The sequence below is a fragment of the Mustela nigripes genome, chromosome 5 (assembly GCF_022355385.1).
Source record: "Mustela nigripes isolate SB6536 chromosome 5, MUSNIG.SB6536, whole genome shotgun sequence".
Lineage (NCBI taxonomy): Eukaryota > Metazoa > Chordata > Mammalia > Carnivora > Mustelidae > Mustela > Mustela nigripes.
Window position 1 is genome coordinate 148,343,717 of NC_081561.1, and position 17,173 is coordinate 148,360,889.

General features: G+C 64.5%; 1 protein-coding gene across 4 annotated transcripts; it reads left to right on the plus strand.

Moving 5' to 3' along the window:
- Positions 1-65: 65 nt before the first annotated feature.
- On the plus strand, positions 66-10,158 carry KIF25 (kinesin family member 25). 4 transcript variants are annotated; one of them, XM_059399305.1, is made up of 8 exons: positions 66-1,253; positions 2,120-2,248; positions 5,628-5,804; positions 6,762-6,913; positions 8,096-8,239; positions 8,569-8,724; positions 9,571-9,721; positions 9,856-10,158. In XM_059399305.1, the coding sequence occupies exons 2-8, from the start codon at positions 2,175-2,177 to the stop codon at positions 9,863-9,865; spliced, it is 864 nt and encodes a 287-aa protein (XP_059255288.1). In that variant the 5' UTR covers positions 66-1,253; positions 2,120-2,174; the 3' UTR covers positions 9,866-10,158. The 4 variants fall into 4 exon arrangements, with proteins under 4 accessions (XP_059255288.1, XP_059255285.1, XP_059255287.1 ...); XM_059399302.1 differs by lacking the exons at positions 9,571-9,721; positions 9,856-10,158 and having other exon boundaries at positions 8,569-9,563; XM_059399304.1 differs by lacking the exons at positions 9,571-9,721; positions 9,856-10,158 and having other exon boundaries at positions 8,581-9,563.
- Positions 10,159-17,173: the final 7,015 nt, after the last annotated feature.

The following is a 17,173-nucleotide window of genomic DNA, read 5'->3' on the forward strand; positions in this document are numbered from 1 at the left end:
GGACCAAGGAATGCATCAGCCCTTTGGGATGAGAGCCCCTGGCTCCGGACACATGACTGCCAAGTCCCAAGGCCACGGGTCATTCCTTCTGAGTAAAGATCACATCTTTACGCGGTGGGAGCCGCTGCTGGCGCCCTGCGCTCAGGGTCCATGTGTGGCTTCCTGGCAACAAATGGAACCAGGTTTATGTGGCTGAGACACAAGACGCCAAGACTTCCTACCTTGGGATGCCGGGAAGAAGCCCAGTTGGGCAGAGGAGCCTGCGTCCAGCCACCTGAAGAAGGTGTCCTGGTGTTGGCCCAACAGAGGCTCCCACAGCCAATGTCCACAGACCAGAAGCCATCAGCATAGCCCCACTTCTGCCCACGGGGCCCCCGCAACCAGAAGCTCGTCCCAGGGGCCTGAGAGGCACAGGAGGCGATGGGTCATGCCCCACAGGAACCCCGGGCCTCCGCTTGCACCCACCTGTGGGGCCAGGCCTCCCGCAATGCCACGGTTTCTCCTGACACCCTTCTTCTGGAGTGCTGGGGCTCTTAGAGGCAGCCACAAAAGTTCTTCTGTGGAAAATGATAGGACGGCTCTTTTTTCTTTTTTTCAGTAGGCCTCTCTTAAGTAAACAGATTCCAGAAATGAAAAAGACATAGTGGTTAAATGATCTTTGCCAGACTTGCCTTTCCATCCTAAATGTGAAACAGACGGCATCATTCCAAGTGCTGGGCTGCTTTCTCCAAGAGGCTTCTGCATTCCTGAGGGTTCAGAAGGTCCCTGTGGGGGCTCTGGCTCTGCTGAGGCCAAGGTGCTCCCACTGGAGAAGCGGCCAGCAAGCCCTCAGGGAAGGTGCGAGATGGGAACGCGGCGCAGCGAGGTTGTTGTTGTGAAGACCTTGAGACTTCTCCGCTCCGGAAGACCAACAATGCAGGGCGGTGGCCGGGAGGTCCTGGCTCGGTCTTTGCCCTGACAGGCTTCCTGCAGGACTGGAACAGTCGGTCCTGGAGGGAGGCCCCATCGCTGTGCGAGGCAGGTTTAGTTAGCAGGAGCACTGGCCCCACTCCTGGGAACAGGCCTCTGCTCGTGGGACTTGCTGGGGCTGCCTCAGGGGAAAAATCCTTCTGATTAAAGGTCCGTCCATGAAATCAGACACTCGAGGTGGGGCCTGCGTGGGGACCGTCTCGCCCCTCCAAGACCGGAAGGGAGCATCAGGGCTCCGGCTTCAGCCCCTGTAGGCCTGGATCAGCTGTCCCTTCCCGGCCAAGGTCACACCTTTGTATCATTTATATGTTTATATCGTAAATGCTTATCCTATCATATAAGTTTATATCTATTTTAAATAGTCTTTTGATGTGATGTTCCGATCTCCCCACTGACGTTTCGGGCTGAAGAGACAGCAGGAAGGAAATGTAGGGAGGCAGCAACTGTCCCTGTCCTCGTGACGTGATCCAGAGCTGTTGGGGGGGGGGGGGGGGGGGGCGGGCCCGGGCCGGGGGGGGGGGGGGGGGGGGGGGGGGGGGGGGGGGGGGGGGGGGGGCAGCGCGCCTGTCACGGAGACCGCGTTGGCGCATTCTGGCTGACTGCGGACACGGAGTCATCAAGCCCCTGGAATAACAGAGTCTAAGAACAAGTAACGGGGGAAGCATCTGCTGCGCTCAAGGTCCCATGCGTGATGGGGAAACCCCGGGGAAGGGTTGTTTCACCCGTGTTAGAAGCAGCCCGTGTTTACCAAGATGAGCTCTGTCGGGTGACCCAGCCCTGCCCTGACGGAGTGGGTGGGGAGGACGAGGGGTCTTGCAGGGGGCAGGGGGGACCCCAGTGTGGACCCTGTGTGCCAGCCGTGGGTGCCCAGAGGAGATGTGGAGTCACGGAGGGGAAACAGGTGCCAGCGGGAGCGTGTTGAGCGGGTGTAAAGGTGACTGTGGTTCGGCCTGACACTGCGTGACCAAACGGCCCCAGGGGTCCCGCGAAAACCAGCTCCCGTGGAAGCCCGACATGCAAGGGTCAGGGAGCAGGAACACAGAGCGACGGGTGCGGTGCACGGACTTCTGCGACCGAGTGAGCGCTTCCTGAGCACGCAGCTCAGGACCCAGCGTGCTGCGGGCTGTGCTGACGTCCCGTCGGGTTTCAGGTACAACGTCTGCATTCTGGCTTACGGGCAGACCGGATGCGGGAAGAGCTACACCATGCTGGGTCCGCTTTCTAAGGACGAGCGCGGCGACCTCGGCATCGTGCCCAGGGCTGCTGGGGAGCTCTTCAGGTACGCAGGGGCTGCGAGCTGAGCAGGGAGGGCGGGAGGCGGGCAGCACGGGCAAGGGAGGGGCGGAGCGGGGCTGTTTGCGGAGTCCCCCACCCCCGCAGCCCCACGCTCCTACCAGAATGCGTGCAACCCAGTGTTTAAACGCTCGGGGCCTCAGTACCACAAATACTAGAAATTCTTATGGCACATTTATGTTGAAATTCTGTCGTTAAGACAAAACATTTTTTTTTAAGTCTGCTTTTTTTTTTTCTTTTTAAAGATTTTTATTTATTTATTTTGTGGGGCCGAGGGAGAGAGAGAGTCTCGAGCAGAGTCCCAGCTGAGCATGGGGCCTGACCCAGGACTCGAGCTCACGACCCTGAAATCATGACCTGAGCTGAAATCAAGAGGCAGATGCTGAACCGACTGAGCCACCCAGGCGCCCCAAATCAAAACTTCTTGCAAGGGCTCCCTAGCTGGACAGCCTCCCTGGTCAGGAGAGGGTAGAGCTTGGAAGTTTTCTGTCCGAGATTGGGACGGGGACAGAGGGAGACCCCCATTCCCTGTCCTTGCCTCCTGGGCCTGGAAATAGGGGACACATCTGGTTTTCTTCTTCAAAGTTAGGGTGAGCCGGGCCTGTTGAAGATGCTTCTGTTCTGGGAACACCTTCCCAGAGGGCACCCACCGCACTCTCGTGATCTTACCAACACAGTTACTCCTGGAAAAAATTAGTAACGGGGTGTCCTTGACCGCCCGAGCGACCAGGGAATCCAGGAACAAAGCTGGGACATTCCGTGCTCTGGGCCTGGACACTGGCCGTCCCTGCCTTCGGGGGCCGCTGTGCGCCACACTCATTCTCCCTCCACTCACCCTGCTCGGCAAGCGCCGTGGGCTCCCTCTGCGACCGTCGTGCTGTGTCCCGCGAATCCTTCTGCCCCCGAGAGAAGTGTCTTCCTGCCATAGGTCTCCCGATGGGCTGGGTGCGTTCCAGGCCCCCCGCCCCCTCAGATTCGGGGTCTGTCTCTGTGTCTCCTTGCCGAGCTTCTCGTGGCTTAGAATCGCGGCGGGACAAGGGGGAAGAACCCCACACACGCCTCACGTGTTGAAGCGTCTTCAAACCAATGTTCCTCCAAAGAACGCGTTGGCCAAGTTTGTTCCGCTAACTACGTCAGAGAAGCACGTGTGGGGACAGGTGAGGCTGTGCTGTGTAGCCACCGCTCTGGAGGTCTCAGTGGCGGTGAGGCCGACGAGGGCGCCGTGCAGGGGCCCCACTCCCGCGTGTGTGCCTGTGGGCGGAGGGGCGGAGGGGGTGTGGGGCGGGCACCAGCCCTGCGGAGGACTTCCCCGCTGGGAGCACGCCACCCCCGCCACCCTCGGCCCGGGAAGGCTCAACGCCAGCCAGCCCAGGCCTCGGGGTTCCTGGGGGCGAGGCTGGGATCCCGGGTGCCAGCGCCCTCCCTCTGGGGACACGGCTCTCCATCAGGTGTTCGGTTGTTTCGGGATTTCAAGGGGCTGGGACTGTAGGGGGAGCCGGAGGCGTGCTCAGGAGAGGACGTTCTCCTGCTCCGGGGAGACCTCACCTGGCAGCAGCCACGTTGCTCGGAAGCTGAGCAGTGGCCACGGGAGGCCACGGCAGAGCCGCTGCCGCTCTGGGCTTTGCTGGGTGTCACGTGGAAGGAGGGGTCCCGAGAGACCAGGAGCCGTGGTCTTGCTCGTTCATTCCTGAGAGCGCCTGGCCCCTTCCGAGCCCGGTGACGCCGCGTCCTTCGTAGCCGATCTCCACTTACCACCGACGTGAGGAGGCTCTTCCACGCGGCGGCTGATGCCCCAGGAAGACGGAGCACATGACCCTCGACAGCCCTGGAGCGACGCCGTGAGGATCCGGGCGATGGTGCGGGACGAGGGGCTCCCCACTCTGTGGCCTCACGGGAGCCCGCACGTGCTTCCGTGGAGCACGCCCCACACGGCGCTGTGACTGTCCCTGCGTGCCGCCCGCTGACCACTCGCTTCCTCGAGGAGAAGCCCAGCGCCTGCTTCATCGGCGCCGTCCGCGGAATCGAGCCGTGCTGCCAGAGGGACCCGCGGGCCAGCGAGTGACCTGGTCGAGGACTTGACGGAGTGGAAGAAAATCTTCAAATCAGCTCCCTGGTACTATGTAGATGAGAGATTCCGAATTCGGGTTTTGCGACCTGGGAAGACACGGCCGTTCCCAGAGGGGACGGAAGGGCAGGCAGGGGTCAGGCTTGAGCACGTGGTGGCCGGAGCCACGGGGGACCCCAGCCCCCAGCTCGGCTGACCTGGCTCCTCGCTCTTCCCACAGTTACCCTCAGTCTTGTCCACAGACCCCAGCGCAGAGGACGACCCAAATCCGAACTCAGAACCGAAAATTATTCTTACTGGAGAATTTTTCTTTTGTTTTGGACTTTCTTGTTTTCTTGACTGTGTCGTTGGAAGACATTAATTGCTCATTTTATTCCGGGCTCTGTGGCGCTCCTAAGTAAGCTCGATCCGTCCGTGCTGGCATGAGACGCCGCGTGTTCCGTCAGCTCAGAAGCGCTCCTCCCACACTGGCCTCCTGGCCCCGGGCACAGAATTTCTTTGTGGACAAGACAGCACTGTCGTCCGACTCCGACTGGTCTCGCCGTGCACGTGTCAGGCAGGCAGTGGTCCCGGAAGACAGGGCGGCCGCCGTGGGCTGTGTGGGCAGTTTGGTGGCAAGGTGCTGGCAGCGACGTGGGCAGGAGGAGCCGCGCTGGTGGTCACTCTTCCCCTCACTGGGGTTGTGGGGTTTTTCTCCAAGTGGGTAGCGTCAGTATTTTTAAACCTCTCCACGGTCGGCGCACAGCACTTTACCAGATGCGTCGGAACAAGACGTGTTGTTCCTGAGAGGCTGGTGGGCTGTCAGGAGGGCACGGCAGGACTGGGCTGGACGTCAGGGTGCGAGCCGGGCTGCGGAGCGGTCTGCACGCAGTCCTCCCCGGAGCAGAGCTAACCCGGCCCCGGAAAGGCGCCGAGCCCTCCTGTGGCCGCGGCTGGCTTCGGCCTTCTGCCGACCGAGGGGCCTCGGGCCGGGGCCGGCTGCGCGGCAGCGGCATTCTCCCTGCTTCCTGCTTCCTGGGCTTGGGATCCTAAGGGCCCTTTCTGGGGGCCGAGATCCCTGATCCAGATACGGCTCAGAGAAAGCCGCTGTTCCCAAGACGGTAACCCCCCGCAGCGGGACGAGGACAGGCCGTCGTCCCGCGGTGGTAGCAGGCCGTCTGGTGCCCCCAGGTGCCCGCCCGCCGGGAGTCTCGCTGCGAGGCCGGACTGTAGCCTCCCCCTCGAGACCGCTTCCCCGGCAGCTTTCCTCACCGGGCGGCCCAAGTTCCACAACGGCTGTCTCTCGTGTCCCACCCCCCAGGCTTATTTCAGAAAACCCATCCAGGAGCCTGAAGGTTGACGTGTCCATAGTGGAAGTGTATAATGACGACATTTTGGACCTTCTGGCCAATGAGCGGCGTCCAGCGGTGTCTGGACCCCCGTGGGAGGCGCCGATGACCAAGGCCACAAAGCGGGAGGTGTCACCGCCGACCCGAGCGTGAGTACTCAGCCGTGGCCCGGCCTCTCTGAGCGGGCGGCAGCTTCCCCAGAACCCCGAGTAAGTCCAGTGCGTGCGCCAGACCGGCATGTTTATCGCTGGAAGCTTCTCTGTGTTGCCTTAGAACGCATCTGCATCTTTCGACTTGCTTTAGAAATTATCTTTTTAAAATCATAATGACAACAGACACATTAACTAACCATTTAAAATATCCTGATGAGAAACGTGGGGGACCGGTCCCGTCCCACATTGCAGGCGAGGGAGCGGGCTCGCCACAGCGGACCCCCACCCCCCGACCCGCGGTGACCTGCGCACGCCTCGTGTCCGCTTGGGCGGGTCCGTATTTGAGAGAACACAGTAAACCTCCGTGTGGTGAAGAAGGGAGTCTCCTCGCGTTGCCCGATACACCTGTTCCCTGGATCCACGTCTGGGTGTTGGGGGCGCTGCAGGGGGCAGGGGGAGGGTCTCCTCTTGCTAATGAGGTTGGGGGTGAGCCTGTCCTGGGCTCTTAGAGTCAGTACGGGAAGCGTCTGCAGCTTGTTCTCGCATCTGAAGAAAACTGGGTGCCTTGAGCCGTGAGCCTGCACGGGGTAACCCAACCCTCAGCTTCTACTAAGACTCGCAACGACCCAGGTCCCGCTGGTGGGCTGCTCTGAGTGGCTGTCATGGCTCAGCGGCTAGAGCAGGGACGCGGACTTCTGCTGGAGTCCACGGGGCTGCACTACATAAAGGAATGCGGGTCTGGAAAGTGCGGGCCCAGCTGACCACTCCAGAGGAAAGCCGTGGAGGACGCGCCAGTGAGGCCTCAAACAAGGAAGGGGTTTGACTTGCTGTTTTGTTTTGTCTAAGACGCGCTTCAGCCTGCTTTCTTCCAGTAGGTCGGCCTGGTCTGTGGGAGAGGGAGGGGGCGTCCCTCGCCGCCCCGCGGGCGTCCCCATCCCCCGTGTGCTCCTCCAGGCCCGTGCGCAGTGCGGAGGACTTCGTCGCGCTCGCTGCTGGAAGCCTGCGGTTCCGGGCACGGCGCGCCACCCGCGTGCACGCTCGTTCTTCCAGGTCCCACCTGATAATAACGGCCACTGTCACCGCAGCCCCCGCCGGCGGCAGCCCCGGTAAGTGGCCGTGCGCGCCCAGGCAGGGGCATGGAGGAGAAATGGCCCGCGACCTGGGGCTGGAGGTCGCAAACACACCTTCGGGGGATCTGGAACCCGGGCTGAGAAGAGAGGGGACCGGGGCTGTGGGGGGAGCGGAGGGCACGGCTTCGTTGGACAGGACACAACATGGAGGACAGGCGCGTTTGGGTCTGCGAACGGGATTCCTGCTCCGTGAGGGAGACTGTGTGACTTGGGATTAGGAAGTCACAAACCAGCATATAAAACGGTGCCAGTTATGTAAGAAAAGCAAGGCACATGTTGCGAGGGTCATGCGTCCCAGTCGGCAAAGACGGGGCTGGCACCCAGGGCGGCCTGCGGGACTCGCAGAGCACGAGCCCCAGGCTGGGACGGACGGGTCGAGCACCAGCGTTTCTGCAGGGTCCCGGTGCCACAGCGCACCAGCGGGGCACGGCTGCCCTAGGGCCCACTTCACATGCGGTCACACGGACGCCCGGTCCCGGTGGGCGACACGCCCCTGACCCCGTGGCCATCAGGGCAACCCAGGCCAGGGAGGACGGGGGCGGGTGGGAGCGGCACAGACGCCTGACTACCCTGTGTCCCCCGAACTGCGCCCGATGGCCCCAGGGCCGGGCGCCTGCCGGGAGGGCGGGGCTGTGCATGGGCAGGCGTAGCCCAGGGAGCCGGCGGCCGCCAGCCACGGTGAGAAGGCTGTGGAGACCAGAGTGGTAATTTTTTGTGTATTTTTTTATGCTTTCCACAGTGAGTATATAATTTAGATTTTAAAAAATCTCTTTAAGAAGACCACTTAGGATTAACGCTTGATGAAATGGACCCACGGCGAAGTGAGGAAGGGCTTTGCCAGGACGTCTGTGGGGCCGGGAGCCAACGGGGGGGTTCACCTCCTCGGGTCTCCGTGCGCGTCATCACTGAGTACTTCCGGGAGCATCACTCTGTTCCTGGGACCTCGTGGGCACCGGCCTGCCTTCTGAGGGTGACGCTGTCCGTTCCTATGTGACTCAGAGAAGCCCCGTCCCATGGCCAGACCCTGCCGGGCTGTCTGTCCTAGGAAGCGCCCTCTGGAGTGCGGTCCTTCTGGAGGAAGGCTCGCTCTCTAGCACCGCGGGAAGCTGAGGGAGGCCTCGTGGACGTCACTCCTGACTACCGGTCACCCCCTTGCAGAGGACGGGCAGTCACTTGGACCACGGCTCCAGGGGCGGCCGGCGGGCGGCAGAGCCTCGCCCGGGCCCCCCGGGGCCCAGCGAGTGGGAGAGCAGGTGCACGCCAAGCTGCAGCTCGTGGACCTGGCGGGCAGCGAGTGTGCGGGTGAGCCCGGAGCGGGCGCCTCCGTCCGGGGCCAGCGGGGGTGTGGGCGGCCTGAGCAGGGTTCCCGTCTCGAGCGAGCTCGCCCTGCTCCGCCCAGCGGGCCGCGGTCTTGCCACGGCTGTGTCCCGCTCTGGGGCTCTGCGCTGCCAGCCACTCCCAGCCGAGGCCGTGCAGGCCATCAGAGGAGAAGGTTGGTGGGACCGAGGGTCCCCCCACTCAGGGCTCCCGTCCCGAGAAGGGACGGTGTGCTTTCCCTGTTCATTTCTTGACGTGGCCAGAGAACTCGTTGCCCGTGCTGACCACGGGATGGGGGCTTGATGCTGTCCCAGGTGTGTCTGCAGTGACAGGAGCGGCCCTCAGGGAGACTTCGTTCATAAACCGGAGCCTGGCGGCCCTCGCGGACGTCCTGGGGGCCCTGGCGGAGCACAGAGACCACATCCCCTACCGCAACAGCCAGCTCACCCGCGTTCTCCAGGACGTTCTCGGTAACGTGAGGGTCCCCCACCCGGAGAGGCCCCAGACCACAGGATGCCCGGGTGCCACGCCACCTTGTCGCCTGCCCTGGGGGGCCTTGCTCCTCCTGGCCATACCTCCGTGGGGGACGTCCCGGCCCCCAGGTCACTGTGGTCCCCTGTGTCACCGTGCACTGGGCTGCTTGGTTTGCACGAGCCTGGCGAGCTCTCCGAGTAGGTGCTCGGCTTCTTCGTGTCCTGTGTCCCATCCTGTCGGGTACGTGGAGGGCTCGTGCTGCTGAGCCCTTGTGCACACACGAAGCGTGCTGGCCTCTGGCCCATGTCCCCTTGTTCATGCCGTGCATTGGTTGCAGGTCCAGAAACCCAGGCTGAGGCCCTCACAGAGAGCAAGACTGGAGGGGACAGTCTGCTCTTCTCCAGGCACCACTCGCTCTGAGGCTAGCTGCGATAGAATGTTCTAGACTTTCCATGCGGCTCCTCTCTCTCTGCGCAGATGGGCTTTCTCCTCAGGATGAGGCCGGGCTGCATCCAGTGTTCACGTTACAGCTTCTTCCTCTAAGAGGATCCCCGACGCACGTGGCTGGGCGCAGGGCGGCGGGGCTCCCGGGGGCCACACGCAGGCCTTGCCGTGGCCTCCCCGTGTCTGCGCGGCTGCTTTCCCGCCCGTGTGTCCTCCCTCAGCTCTTCCTTCTCCCCGGTGTCCAGCAAGCCGAGGCAGCCGGCCGGGGACCCCGCCAGCGCACACCCGCACCGGGCCCGCGCCGCCAGCCGGCACCCCACTCGTCGCGGGCTCGGCAGGGGCTGGCGATGCCAGCTTTCCTTGGGTCTTTTCACAGGCCGTTGCTTCTTCTTTTAAAGGAGGGGACGCGAAGCTGCTGGTGATTCTGTGCGTGTCCCCCTGCCGCAAGCACGTGGCAGAAACGCTGCGGGTCCTGGGGTTTGGGGCCCAGGCGAGGCACGTGCAGCGAGGCCCCGCCGGAGGGGGCGAAGCCGCCGCCCGGAAACCCAGGTGAAGGAGGGGCAGGGTCGTTAGGGTTAGCGGGCTTGCACCCCGGCCAGGGGTCTCCCGCCATTACCGGACGACATATGTGTCCTAACATAAGCTCGTTCACCTTGGACTCCACGAGCCTGTTGTTTTCCCAGGAACCAGTGACACACGCTGACCTGTTGTTGCCCAGCGAGAAGCCGGCAGGTCCCAGGAGCCCTGGGGGCCGGGGAGGTGGGGGTGGTGCTCTCGGGCTCTCAGGGCCGAGCGGAAGGAGCTGCAGGTCTGCCGGCCGGCGGGGAAGCTGTGAAGCCCAGACGGGGCTCCGGGGCTGGGGCAGCTCCGAAGCCACAGCCCGGGGGCTCGGGCCGCCCTCTGACCCGCGCGCTTTCCTCAGCGGTGAAGCCCGTTCCTGCGCCTGCAAGACGCCGGGTTTGCGCAAACATGCCTCAGAGAGCAGATGTTTTGTGTCGTTATTCCTCCTCGTAATGGCCCGCCGTCCCCAGCCAACATCCCAGAGCTGGCCGTGATGGGCGACACATGGCGGGGGCTCTCCGCGCGGGGGTCGTGCATGGGATCCGGGACCCTGGCGCAGCACGAAGTCCCCTGGCCAACTGTGGGCCGTGCACTGATGGAGAAGCACGTGTCGTGCCTTCCCCTCGGCCACAGGGACTCCTTGGGTGGAGGCGGCTCAGAGCTGGTCACAGAGCGGCAGGACATGCGGCCGTGGCGCACGGGGCACGCGGCTCTGGAAGGGGGCTCAGACGCAGCACACGTGGCCGCAGTGAGGAGAGTCCGCTCTGACCTCGGCCTGTCTGGCGGGAGACGGAGCAGGATGGGTTCTCATCAGCACAGACCGGCAAGCCGGCTCCCCCCGCGCCGCTCCCGGGACCGGCGCGAGGACCTATGCCTGCCTCAGTCTCCCCGGGGTGGCCTTGACTCCTCACTGACCTTCCCAGCCCTTCCCGCCCCTACCGGGAGCCCGGTTCCTGGCCAGCTTTTGGCCCACGGGACCCCTCCCAGGGCAGGGTGTCGCCTGTGGGAAGAGGACACCACAGAGGGCGGGCAGGGCCAGTCACGCAGACGCCTGGGCAGGAGATAGGCCGCGATGAGCATCCTTGGGCATGTGTGTGGCCCCGTGAGCGTGACGGCGACAGGAGCACGTGAACATGGCGTTCAGGTGCCGTGGAGACACAGACGGGGTGAGCCATGCAGGGGCTGGTGATCTGACCTCCCAGAAAGGTGAGAACTCGGCCGTGTTGCAGTCAGATCCGTTACCAAGGCCCCGGTGCGGAGACTCTTCACCACGGAGTGGGGGCTGGTGACAGACACGGTTCCCCGGACTTGATGGGGAGCAGAGCGGGGCTGTCCTCACCTGTGTGTGTCCGGTGGGTGCTAGCCGGTAGGGGGGGTGGTGTCTGTCACTTCAGGGTCCCCTTGGCAACAGGACACGCCCCCATGGCTCCAAGACACCCCCTCATGTCTGCGAGGACAGTCCCAGGGTCGGTGGGCCTCCGGGGAGCCCCTCCACAGGCAGCCTGTGTGGGGCGCATGACCCGAACCCACAGCAGGCCGGGGACTGGCAGGGCCGGCCCCCTGCTGACTAAGGCCCTGAGTGCGCACCCAGGCCATGAGACTGTGCACGCGCTCCCCCGGCTCGAGGGCATCGTCTCTGCTCCGTGGGGACTTGGGGCTGCAGGGCTCCAGCGGTGAGGCCGGTGACTGCCGCAGCTTCAGAGTCCAGGGACTGTAGCGGGACAGTCCCGAGGGGGTGTCTGGGGCGGCGGGCACAGGACACCAGTCTGCAAGGGGACAGACCAAGAGTGGAGGTGGCCACAGCGCACGCAAGGAAGAAAGACCGCTGGCGGTGGGCAGTGCGTTGTGCCCCAGAGAGGGGCTGAGAATCTGCTTTGTGCCCCCCAGAATGGCCCTGGCCATCCCCTTGTGGGGTGTCCTGTTGCCACGGGGACCCTGCAGTGACAGATACACCCCCGGGCTAGTCCCCACCGGACACTCACAGGTGAGGACGGCTGCACTCTGCTCCCCCTCAAGTCCAGGGGGACCCTGTCTGTCACCGTCACCCCCTCTGGGGTGCGGAGTCTCCTGCGTGAGCCCCCAGGACTCAGGGCGGCGCAGCGCCAGCCTCAGAGCCGCTGTTCCGTGCTGGCTCGAGGACCTGCAAACTCGTCTGTGACGCGCATTTGGCAGAGAAGAGAGCACCTCATCTGGAGGAGGGAGCTGGAGACTCGGCTGCGCGGGGGTGTCCCTGTCGGGATGCCAGAGCACGTCCTGGGGTTTTAGGGCCTCACGAATTCCCAGACGTCCCCACTCCCCGCACACAGCCTGTGTCTATCTCCGTCGCCCCGCGGGGCCTGTGTGTCCCCGAGGTGGGGGCTCGCATGCGTAGGAGGGAGAGCATGTGGGGGGGCCTGTGGTCTCCGGCCCAGTTGGCTGGCCCCCAGATACACGCAGGGCACCGCCCACCCACGGCCGCCTGCTGGAAGCACAGCTGCTGGGGACACGACAGGGATCACCCCGAGACTCCAGAACCGAGATGAGAACCAGGGCTGCCCTCGCCTGTCCATCCCCTGGGCCCTGGTCTCCCCGAAACAAAACATCGGGGGCACAGGCGCACGGCAGGTGTGCGGACTAGAACCTGCTCCACAGGTTGGGCCCGGGGTGGGGGGACATAGCCCCCCTGTCCTCAGCGGCCCAGGCGGATCACGGCTTCAGGTCCCCTGTTGCCACTCGGGGGCTCTGCCCCCAGCCCTGCCCCTCCAGTCCCAGGCCGAGCGGTCCATCCTGTGGCCCCCACGTCCTCCTGGCCGCCTCTGACCTTCCTCAGACTCGGTTCAAGCTGCAGTGCCGAGGACACACTGTCGCGGGTACCTGAGTCCACGTGCCCTGGGAGCCGTGGCGCCCCTCAGGCTTGTCTCCCTTATCCTTGGGACTGGCTTACGAGGGTGGCTTCCCCTCCCTTGCTCGGTGCCCCCATCCCCGAGGGTATCTCGGGGATCACGTCCCCCTCAATGCACGCTTTCCGTTTGTGCGGCAGCGGCCTGAACCCTGGACCTTGAGCCGCTGCGTCGCAGGAAACCACGAGGAGCCCTGGGCTGCAGGGGCGAGGGGCCGCGGGGCGTCAGCAGGCGGGGTCCGCGGCTCACTGTGTCTGCGCCAAGCGAGCAGCCCGCAGGGTGAGGGAGGGCGGGCCTGGGGCTGGGGGCCAGAGCAGGTACAGGGGGGGTCTCCTGCGGGGAACGGTGAGGCCACTGAGTGCTGTGAGGGGCTCGCGGACAAAACAGAGAAGCATCCGGGCAGGAGGTTCAGATCCCGAGACCCCAAGGGCCCCTCCCCCACCCCCGTGCTGAACTCCAGGCTGAATTGGGGGGAGCTTCCCCCGAACAGGCGTGCCTCTGCCCTTCCTGCCTCCTGAAAGCCACGCTGTCCTTGCCCGAGGGGCAGTAACCTGAGAACCCCACACGCCTCTCCCGACACGAGCGCCCCTGCCTGGTCCCCGCGCTGCTGCCCTTTCCACGAGGGCAGTGGGACCCGTGACTTGGTCTTAACCACTGATGGTCGAAAGCATCTTCATTCTGCAAATTTTAGAAAACCACGCAGCCACGTGCAGGTGGCGCCCAACCCCGAGCCCTAATGGGCATCGTGGTCCCTCCGCTCCCCTCCTTGGGGAGCTGTGCCTGAGGCTCAGCTCCTCTTTAAAAGCCCTGGGTCTCCTGGACAGATGCCCTGGTCCCCAGACAACCCACTCTTCTCTGCTGAGTCTCCGAGCCCAGCAGGGCCACGGACTCCGTAGGCTACTCTTGAGAAAGGACGTCCTGTGCTCTGGATTCTGTCTCCCAAGAAGGTTGGCCGCGGTAACCCAGATGTCACAGGGCAGAGTTCACCAAGCCAAAGTGAAAGTTAGACATGCCCTCTGGACTCCGGGTCCAGGGGCCACAGCCGGCAGCCAGCACAAACGGAAGTGCCCCCAGGTCCAGCAGCTGCATCCCACATCCCAGCAGGGCGGCAGCCAGGGCCCCCTGCGCTAACCCAGCTCCCCGGGCCTCAACCCCAGGGCGGGCCCAGGGAGCTACATCAAGCCAGCCCTCGTGGTTTCTGTGATTCTGGACCTGGTAACCCGACCTCTGGCCTCCATCCAAACCGGGCCCCGGCCACTTTCCTGGGCCGTCTGCCCACTCCTGGGTCGCAGGGGTCCTGGGTGGGCTTCCTCTCCAGCACCCCCCCCCCCCATCGGCTGCAGTGCAGGGACACGTGGGAGCTTTGTCCGGGCCCCGGGCTGCCACAGCCCCGGCCCTCATGACCCTCCTCACTGGTCACCTGTGGTCTCAGGGTGTAGGTGCCTCGGCCCACTCCGCGGTCCCAACCTGCCCTTCTCACAGACCACCGATTGCTGCTAGTTAAGACCCATTTTCCAGGAAAACGTCTGTTTCGCCTGAAGGACAGCCCTAATCACAAAGGAGCACTGGCATTTCTGACTTTCCGGCCACGCTGGCAGCCGCTCTATGGCTTTCATTTTTTCTGGGTGGACAGGAGTGGGGAGGGCTGGAGACCTCGGCCCCGGCGCCCTCTTGCCTCTAATTTTGCTTGCCGCTCACCCCAGCAACCCGAGATTACCCCGTGGCTAACAGACACTTGGCGTAATTTTCCTCGTCTGTCCTCGGGGCCTGGAGGAAACAGAAATAGGAGCCCCTCCCGGGTTCTGGTGGTTTCTCGGGGTCAGCCAACGGTCCCTGCCGCCCCATCTGCCAAGGACACGGGGCACTGGTCCTGGCCTGCCTCCTCCTCCGGCCCCGGGCCATCCTCCGCTGCCGGATCCGTGGGATCGGGGGTGGTGGGAGATGGAGTCTGGGTGTGAGCCCCGACGTGCACCGAGAGCAGCTGGTCAGAGATCACGTGGGCCTGAGCCCGCCACGTCCAGCCCCTCCCGGACACTCAGGCCAGGGGCCGCGGGGGCGGCACGGCGTATCTCCAGCGCCCTCTCGTGGCAGCTGGGGACAGACGCGGCGTCATCCAAGCCGCGCCCCCCCAAGGCCTGTCTGCTCACCCTCCTGTGCCCTCCTCGGGCGGGGGCGGGGGCGGGGCGAACCCCAGCTCCTTTCTGCCTCACCTGACACCTTTGTGCAGCAGCAGATCAGTCGGCAGGGCCGGGCCGAGCTCTCGTGCCACGTTTTCTCTGAAGGAAAATAACCTCCCGACGCTTCAGATTCCGCAAGCCCACGTGTGACCACGGGGAGCAGTCTTGGTTTGGAAAATCTTGGGAAGCAGCAGACCCTGACAGCTCTGGAAGCTCTTGTCCCGCCCTTCAGGGGACCTCCTGCTGCCTTGTTTGGGGGGGGACAGCGGGGCCCTTCCTCAGCCTTGTGTCTCGCGGCCGCTAGGCTGGGTGCCCTTAGCAGCCTCGGGACGTCTGCGCAGGGGACAGCCTTGACCCTGGCCGGCACCAGCCCAGGGCTGCCCGGGACATCTGACTAGTGACACGGCCACCTTCGGCCACCCCCACGGCAGTGCTGCCCCCTGGCAACGTCAGGCTGCAGCCGAAGGTGGACTGGCCTTGCTCATCTCTCAGGAGCACATCTGGTAAGTGTGAGCCCCACGGGGCAAGTTGTCCTCCGCGTTCCCGTCCCGGCAGCGCCAGCACACAGCGCGGTCACAGGACAAGCCCTCTGGGGTCGTCTGCTCACGCGACCGCCCTGCCCAGCCTCCTGGCCCACTGGTTCAGGCCAGTCCGAGTGTGCGTAAGAGGCGGGGACTTAGTGCTTCCTTACACGTGCCTGGTGCGCTCACACTCAAGATTCCCTTTCACAGAAAAGATCAGGAAGCCCAGCCCCGGCGGCATCAATCTTGCTGTCTGTGTGTGCACACCACACACACGCGTGCACACACACACACGCCGGCTCTGCCCTCCATCTCCAAAATGAATCTGAGTTGAGCTCCCGCACCCACGTGGCCTTCCCAGCACGGGCACGCGACACGGGAGATGTCCTGGGCACAGGGCCGTGTGGTGGTGTGCTCCCCCCCACCCGCTGAGTACTCGGGGCCACCAGACGGGCACGAGCCAGGCCATCTAGATCCAGGGGACAGCAGGTGCGCGGGTGCGGATCCTGGGCAGGGGAGAGGCCATGAGGAGCCTCGGGCGCGGGGCTCGCTGGGCCGGTCTCCCGTCCCTCTTGCTCTGGAGCGGCTGCTCTCAAGTCTCAGGAAGGGGTGTCGGTGCCCAGAGGGGCTAAGAGGCAGGGGAGACCCGGCACCAGCCCTGCTTTTCCACCGGCACACAGGCGCTAGTCCGCTCACGTGCACGCCCCCGTACACACAGGGGCTGGCCCTGCGACTGTGCCATCCAGGTGGCAGCCGGCTCCAGGAAGGCCGCCTGCTGGGGAGCATGTCCCCACCCCAGGGAAGCCTCCCTGCCTGTGTCCTCCTGGGCCACGCAGTCCAACCACAGTCCTGCTCACCGGCCTCTGAACGCCCTGGGTGAGGGTCAGCTGTCCCTCGGATCTCGCTACCACATGAACTCGGATGCCCCGGGGCCGCCGGGTGGTGTGAAGCCGCCATCCGGGGTCTGCGAGGCTGGACGGAACCTCTCCAAGCCCAGATGCGGACGAGGGTTGGGTGCAGACGGCGGGGCCGCAGCTGGCCCCGTTCCGCCCCACCCCGCGCCGTCCTCAGATCCCCTCAGTGTGACCAGCGAGGTCCCAGGCCAGGAGTGTGACCTGTGATGGCAAAGGCCCAGGACGCCTGGGCTCTGTCTTGGGCACCAGGCCCTGGCTTTGCTGGTCGGCCCGGCTGCCTCCGGCTGTAGGAGCCCCGCAGGGACCGGGAGTCCAGACCAGCCTGCGGCTCCAGCCCCCGTGCCTCCCGTGGGGTCTGCCTCCCGCGGGCAGCGGCCAGCTGGCGGACGGGTCTGCACAGGTCTGCTCAGGTCTGGGTCACAGCAGGCCCACAGCTCCAGAGAGGGATCGCAGACAGAAGGGTCTAGCAGAAGCCTGTGGCCAAGGCGATGACCAGTGACCATGACCTTGGGCTGAAGACTCCCAGAAGGCTGTGCGCGTGTCCGACCGTCCGTCAGGGTCAGTGCGGAGAGAGCGCAAAGTGGAACAGCGAACACCCCTTCCTTCCCAGACAGATGGGGGCGGGCGACCCGAGGGCCCAGGACGGCCTGGCCCACCCCTCTCGCCTGGGGCCTGTGTGGTCAAGAAGAACTTGATTTCTGCCTCCTCGTGACCCAGATGGATAGAGCTGGGACCCGTCATGGCTGGCATGAGAAGGGGACCTCCTCGTCCCCTCCAGGCCCAACATCAGTCTGCTCCGCACGCTGACCGGTGAACGCACAGGAGGAAGGGGCGGGTTCGGGGTGGGGGCCTCGGCCAGCGCGGCAGCAGCAGGAGCCTCCAAAGCAGGGAGTGGTGAGGGCCATGCGGGACGCTGCTGACGTGTAGACGAGGTGTGGACCGAGCCCCA

What these genes read in the sequence shown, in the direction of transcription:
- KIF25 (XM_059399302.1), top strand. Translation starts at nt 2,175, where the DNA reads ATGCTGGGTCCGCTTTCTAAGGACGAGCGCGGCGACCTCGGCATCGTG. An exon ending in GTGTCACCGCCGACCCGAGC is followed by an intron (nt 5,805 to 6,761) that starts GTGAGTACTCAG and finishes GTGCTCCTCCAG; the next exon opens with GCCCGTGCGCAGTGCGGAGG. An exon ending in GGCGGGCAGCGAGTGTGCGG is followed by an intron (nt 8,240 to 8,568) that starts GTGAGCCCGGAG and finishes ATGCTGTCCCAG; the next exon opens with GTGTGTCTGCAGTGACAGGA.